The sequence below is a fragment of the Castanea sativa genome, chromosome 7 (genome assembly GCF_040712315.1).
Source record: "Castanea sativa cultivar Marrone di Chiusa Pesio chromosome 7, ASM4071231v1".
NCBI lineage: Eukaryota > Viridiplantae > Streptophyta > Magnoliopsida > Fagales > Fagaceae > Castanea > Castanea sativa.
This window is the reverse complement of record NC_134019.1, coordinates 41,614,954-41,621,181: the sequence shown is the minus strand read 5'-3', so window position 1 is coordinate 41,621,181 and position 6,228 is coordinate 41,614,954. Positions and strand designations below refer to the sequence as shown.

The 6,228-nt window shown below is 34.0% G+C and overlaps 1 protein-coding gene across 2 annotated transcripts; it reads right to left on the bottom strand.

Moving 5' to 3' along the window:
- Positions 1 to 234: 234 nt before the first annotated feature.
- On the bottom strand, positions 235 to 3,861 carry LOC142642752 (uncharacterized). 2 transcript variants are annotated; one of them, XM_075817169.1, is made up of 5 exons: positions 2,612 to 3,861; positions 2,452 to 2,498; positions 2,260 to 2,340; positions 755 to 937; positions 235 to 548 (listed from the first exon to the last, which is right to left on the bottom strand). In XM_075817169.1, the coding sequence occupies exons 1-3, from the start codon at positions 3,801 to 3,803 to the stop codon at positions 2,305 to 2,307; spliced, it is 1,275 nt and encodes a 424-aa protein (XP_075673284.1). In that variant the 5' UTR covers positions 3,804 to 3,861; the 3' UTR covers positions 235 to 548; positions 755 to 937; positions 2,260 to 2,304. The 2 variants fall into 2 exon arrangements, with proteins under 2 accessions (XP_075673284.1, XP_075673283.1); XM_075817168.1 differs by having other exon boundaries at positions 2,452 to 3,861.
- Between the last annotated feature and the right edge of the window lie 2,367 nt (positions 3,862 to 6,228).

Sequence of the window (6,228 nt, the reverse complement as noted above, 5' to 3'; positions counted from 1 at the left end):
GAGAAAAAAGACCAGATCCACAAATATTTATAGTGCATGCAGCCTAATCTAATGGCAGAGGTTTCTAATCTAAACAAAACTTTGCTGTTTAAGAAAGAAAAATACAAAAATAGATGAAGGCACTTATCAAAACAAAAGATAGAAAATGACGGCTAATAGAATATTACTGGTGTAAGATTTTTCTCACCCAAGCTTCTATTTTCACTTGAAGATTAAACAAAGAAAAAATAATTCTAGAATAAAACATACATCACGCATATAAATAAATTGATGCAAACCCAAAGAAGAGGGGGAAAAACATCTTGAAGTATTGAGCATAGACAATGTAGATAATTGAATTGAGCAGGCAGACCATGACTGTACTACAGGAAGCAATATATATAATTTACAAACATGAAAAATGAACATTATTCCTGCCATCCTTGTGCCTATGTTTACATTTCTGCATTTCCTGCCCAACCTCACCATCTCCCCTTCTTCTCTTTCTTCCTCCTCCTCCTCTTCTCCTTCTTCCTTTCCTTCTAAGCCTCTACTCTTTCTCTGTTGAGCTTCAGAGTACAAAAGAAAAACAGTCATTTTGGGATGAGCTAAACAAGTAGTCGAGAAAAAAAAGCATTATCAAACAAATTCCTTGATTCTCTAACTCCCAAGACGTAAGCCTTAGCAACATGTATTGTTTTTTTTTTTTTTTTTTGGTTTAAAGGAATTATATATAAACTAGATAGCCAAAATGGCTAAGTTGGTAGCAACATACCTACAAAATGTTTCCCCATTTGTCTGTACTCACTAATGCAGCAACTACATCAGATGGGGGTAATCAAAAATTATAAGTTCTTCCTGCAAAGTACAACCTATACTAGCAAGTGAATCAGCACTTCTATTTGCTTCCTGAAATACATGCTTCATTGTGATGTGGGGAATCTTTTCCAGCAATAATCTGCAATCAAACAGCAAGGAAGAATAAGCAACATGTATTGTCAACAGTTTCATAAATATTCCTTAATTTAAAAATAACAACATATGCTTCATTTTCTGAGTATGCATTCCCTCTTAAACAATATTCATTATTCAGTTTTCTCCCTGTCACCTTTGAATGATATTTTTGCAGTCAACTAAATAGTTTCCAAACACTCCTTAAGCATAATCGTCTCCTGATTTAGGACTAGTTACTATTACTTCAAATTCAAGAAGATCAATTGTACAACTTTCTGCCATGATTCATGCTATGAACAAAAAAACTATAAAAGCATAGAGTTCTTGGGAATATTTAAAATTGAGAATTCTATCTTTAATTGTTACATTATGCTATTACTCTTAATATTTTGTCTAATTAGGGGCGCTCACCCATATTTTACTAGTGAAATTTAATTTAAATGTCACCTAGATTCTCATCAATTATTGTTCTTTTTTCTTCTTACAACAAGTGGAGAGGGGGCATTTAAACCAGGGGCGGAGGTAGGGGGTTCGAGAGGGGGCAATTGCCCCCCGACCTCACCCAAACCCCACCCCCCTTATATATATATATATATATATATATATATTTCTTGTAGATTTAGTATTTGTTTTGTATAAGTTTTTGTTTGCTTTAAGCTTATGGTCTTCAACTTTGCAATTGCATGTAATTGTGCTATGAGGCTGTCACTCTTGGCTCCAGTTGTAATATACTCTTCTCGGCTAGTGATTAGTAAGAAGTTCTTTTAACTTTGTATAATAATAACCATATATTGATTGTTTTTTTTTTTAACTTTTACTTGTTTGAAAAATATACTTATAGTCACATATGAAGTATCTTAAATACAAAGACATTTATACTAAATCTAGCGTTACGCACAAGGGAAAAAAAAAAAACTTAACACTTACCTTATATTTATATGTTAATCAATTTTTTTTGTTTAATTAGTTAAGTATTTTTTTATTATACTAATCAAAAAGATTGCAATTGATTTTCTCTTCAATTCTTTATTTTCATCTTGCCCTCCTAAATTAAAATCCTGACTTCGCCATTGATTTGAACCCAAGTTTTCCCATGGGAATGACTCGATAGTGTCATTGAACCACAAGACTCTGGTCTCATTAATTACTCCATAAAGAATACATGCAATTACACGCACAATATTATTATTATATTCTATCTTCCCACCACCCTATGCAAGAGAATAGCCACAATAAAAAATAAAAAAATAAAAAAAAAAACAAAAAATTTGACAACTGTCATCTTTTTTATAAAGTGCATGCATAAGAACATTGAATAAAGAATACCTGTATACTCAAACCTAAGGAAACCAGAACTCCCCAATTCGAAATTTAGAACGGGATGGACCATTGCTGTGTGTTTAGCCACTAGTACAAAGAATAATTATAAAAAAATGAGAAGAATAATATATGGGCGTGTCACGTGTGTGGCATGGCATAAGAGATGAAAGCGATATAAAGAGAAAAGAGAAAACCTACATAATCATGCAGTCCAGAAATTGTAAACAGGAATCCAACAAGTATTTCTGAACGGAAAGAATGGTTGTATTACTCGCTTCACCATAGAGGTCAAATATGAGACAATTAAGATAATAATGAGGTCTGTGGTAGGAAAACAACAGAAGGCAGAATTTCGAACCAGCTAAGTGGAGAAAACCAGGACCGGTTGGAAGGAAATCTTCACCCTCAATTAAAATGGATCTAATATTGACCTTTCTCCGAGTCCACCCTCTCGAATATACATTATATCCGTAGATAAATATCATATCAGTGTACTCAGTTAAGAGGGTAGTCCAATAAAGAGTAGTAGAAACAACTTGAGCTCTTTTACACTGAACTTCTTCTGCCCATGAAAGGTGAGCCTCATCAAACACATGATTCCAAGAGCGAGATATCACATCATAAGCAATGTAATGACCCTTCGCATTAGAATCTCCTCCAAGTACTGGCGGCCCATTTATTATGATCTGATTCTCGCCTTTAAAATTCGAGTGTGCGAAAATGACATCCATGTCGATCTTGCTATAAGTTGGGGGGTTTGGCAAGGTTTCCCAGGTACGCAGTTTGGGGTCATAAACCTCCATCCAGCCAGAGAAAGTATCTTTGGGTTGCAACCAACCCAAACCGCCGCCAAAAACATAGAGCTTACCATCAACAACAATGGTCTGAGGGTTTTGTCTACGATATTTCATGGATGGACCACGTTCCCAACCCTTGTCAGGACATTTAAGGTTGAGCATCCAGACGTCGGTAGTGGGGATATAGCCGACTATATTGAGAGGGTTGTCATGGGGGAGTGTGTAATTTTCGTACACATCTGCAATAGTTGAAGCTGAGAAATCAGGGTCAAGGCCACCAACAGAATATAGATGGTCGTCTAACACAGCGTAGTAGCGAGAGGGGTAAGGTCCCGGCGGCCCGTCTTCGGCGACTTTGGAAACCGGGCTGATCTTCTTTGGGGTGAAGCTGAAGCTGCTGCTGTTGTTTTTGGTGGTGATTTTCTTTTTCTTCACTCCCTTAATATGGTTCAGTATAGAAGGAGGAGGAGGTGGAGGTGGACTTTGAATAAAGTATGAAAGAGGTGGACAGGCTTCGGGGTCTGGGATCTTGATCGTAAAAACCATGGCTTCATCCGACTCGCTTGTTGTACAGAAAGCGATGTCAAACTCACCATCAACAACATCTACCTTCCCCCAACTTTTCAGCAGCTCCTCCCCCACCTCCCACTCAGCCTCCGCTTCTATAGGATTTAGTTTCGGTTCACAAACCGAAACAGACTGACCCGCCCTAGTATTGGGATTCGATTGACAAGGCAAAAGAGAGTACCCCATTGAGACAAAACAAAAGAGACGGCTAAGAGTTTGGATTAGAGAGATTGAAAGGGTTAGGGTTAGTGTTAGTTTTTCTTCCTCTCAAAACTCAAATCAGTTAAATCTAATAGATCAAGCACAAATCAACCCATCGAAGCCAATCTACAGTCACCACCCACAGCCCAGCAATCAAATCTGAATAGACCCACAACCCACCACTAACACCGATAGCTCACCACCACCACCACCAAGCAACACCAAAAATCAACCAAAAATGAAGAGATTGGAGTTTAATCGGTGCGAAAATGAGTTTGAGGCAAGTATTTGGATGAACAACGAAAAGATGGAGATCTCAAAACGGGAAAGATGGCCACCACGATCCGCCGCCACCTTCACCGCCACAACCTCAGCCACCATAATCCACCACCATTGCCATCCACGGTCACCATAAACAACTACATCAGAGAGAGAGCAGAGTAGATGTTTGTGAGACTATATAATAATAGAAGAAAGAAGACAGAGAAGAGAGAATCGATTTTCATTTTTTTGATAAAGAGAGAATCGATTTTTATAAGAGAGGAGAGAGAGAAGACGAATAAAAATAGAATAAAAAGTATTAAGCATTTTCACCCGTACAGTTACTGTTTATCAATATCGAATGGGTTGTTATTTAAAGCATTCATATTTGGAATTTACAAAAAGTTTTATTTTACATTTTCAAAACCTACTTTATTATGTGTGTTCCAGTTAGCTTAACTGGTAAAACCTCTGATGGTTAAATAAGAGATCTGAAATTTAATCTCTACCTATACCAAAAACTGATTGGTGTCTTGGTTTGATGACAAAGAGTGCTCTTCAGGAGCGAACCCCATTGGAACCAAAAATCTCGAACCAAAGATCTTGGACTCAGAAGTTCAGTTACGTGTGAGTGAAGAAATAAGATATTTGGCATTTTGGTTTTTTGAAAAAAAGTTTTATTCAAATGAAAACACACACACACATATAACATGTGAAGGACATTTACCACATTGCTAGAAATAATATATACAATAGCATGTAAATATTTAATTACTATGTAATTAGCATGTGAATATTACATAGTATTACACAAAGAGATTACAATGTAAAAAAGAGAGAGAGAGGGAGTTGGAAGAGTAGCACCTTGTTGTTATCCACCACGTTTTCTTATCTTATCATGCAAAAAAGAACAAAATAATAGTACATTAGTACCAAGAAGGGGAGGAACTATGTAAGCTTGATTAGTGCCTATGGGTTCAATGAAATTGAACCATAGGCACAAATCTCTATAGATGCAATCCTAAGAAAAAGTTTTAAACAACAATGTATGAATTATTTTGAAATGGATTTCTTTTTAGAAAATTCAAATATTTTGTAAAAGATTTTTTCTATAGAAAATTCACATATTTTGTAAAAGAATTTTTCTTTGAAAACATTAATTATATTTATTGAAAGGAAAGTTTTGGGAAAAATATATATATTTTTTATGAGCAAAGGTTTTATTGTTTTTTTATATATAAAAATGGAAAGTTTTTGAAAACTACTTTCATCATTTTTTTTGAAAGAAAAGATTTCTTTTGAACAAGAAAAATTTGAAATAGGAAACAAATTTTCATTTTTTTTTTGAAAAAGTTTTTTTTTGAAAAGAGTTTATTTAGAAAAAAGACGTGCCATTTTAGGGTTTCAAGAAAAAGATTCACGGTTTTTTTTAATTAAAAAAAGGGTTTACTTTTAAAAATTCTATGAATTTATTTTGAGAATATGATTTGAAGAAAGGAGTTCTATTTTGAAAATGTTTTTGTAAAAGGAGGGTAATTTCAAAAAAAAAAAAAAAAGAAGAAGAAAGAATTGGAAAAGGTTTTTTTCTTTGAAAAATTTTCATGGGTTTTTATTTTTGAGGAGGAAAATTTTGAATTAAAAATCCCATGATTTTCATAGTGGAAAGAAACTTGTATTAAAAACATTTTGTAGGGAAAATTTATTTTGAACAATTTTTTTTTTGGTTTAAAAAAAAGTATTCATGGGTTTTGTTTTCTAAAAAGTTTGGGTTCCAAAAATCCCATGATTTTTTTAGGAAAGAATTACTCATTTTAGAAACTTTGCTCATTCAAAAGATTTCTTTTTATCATATCTTTGAAAAGAAATTCTAACATAGTAAAGGAAAACATTTTCGAAAGAAGGAAGGTAGATATTTTAGAGAAAAAAAAAGCATTTGTTTTTTGGGTTTAAATAGAAAAAGATTTTTTTTTTTTTAAAGAAAGAGCATTTTAAAAGAAAAGGAAAGATTTTTAAAAAGTTCTTTCCTTGAGAAAGAGTTTTGTTTTTGAAAACAAATTGTGAAAAGGGAATAAAGCTTTTTGAAAGATCATTTTCTTTTGGAAAAGCACGCTATAGAGATTTGTTCATCCAAGCTATTAATTTATGGCAA

Coding starts and splice junctions, on each gene's coding strand:
- LOC142642752 (XM_075817168.1), bottom strand. CDS start 3,803: ATGGGGTACTCTCTTTTGCCTTGTCAATCGAATCCCAATACTAGGGCG.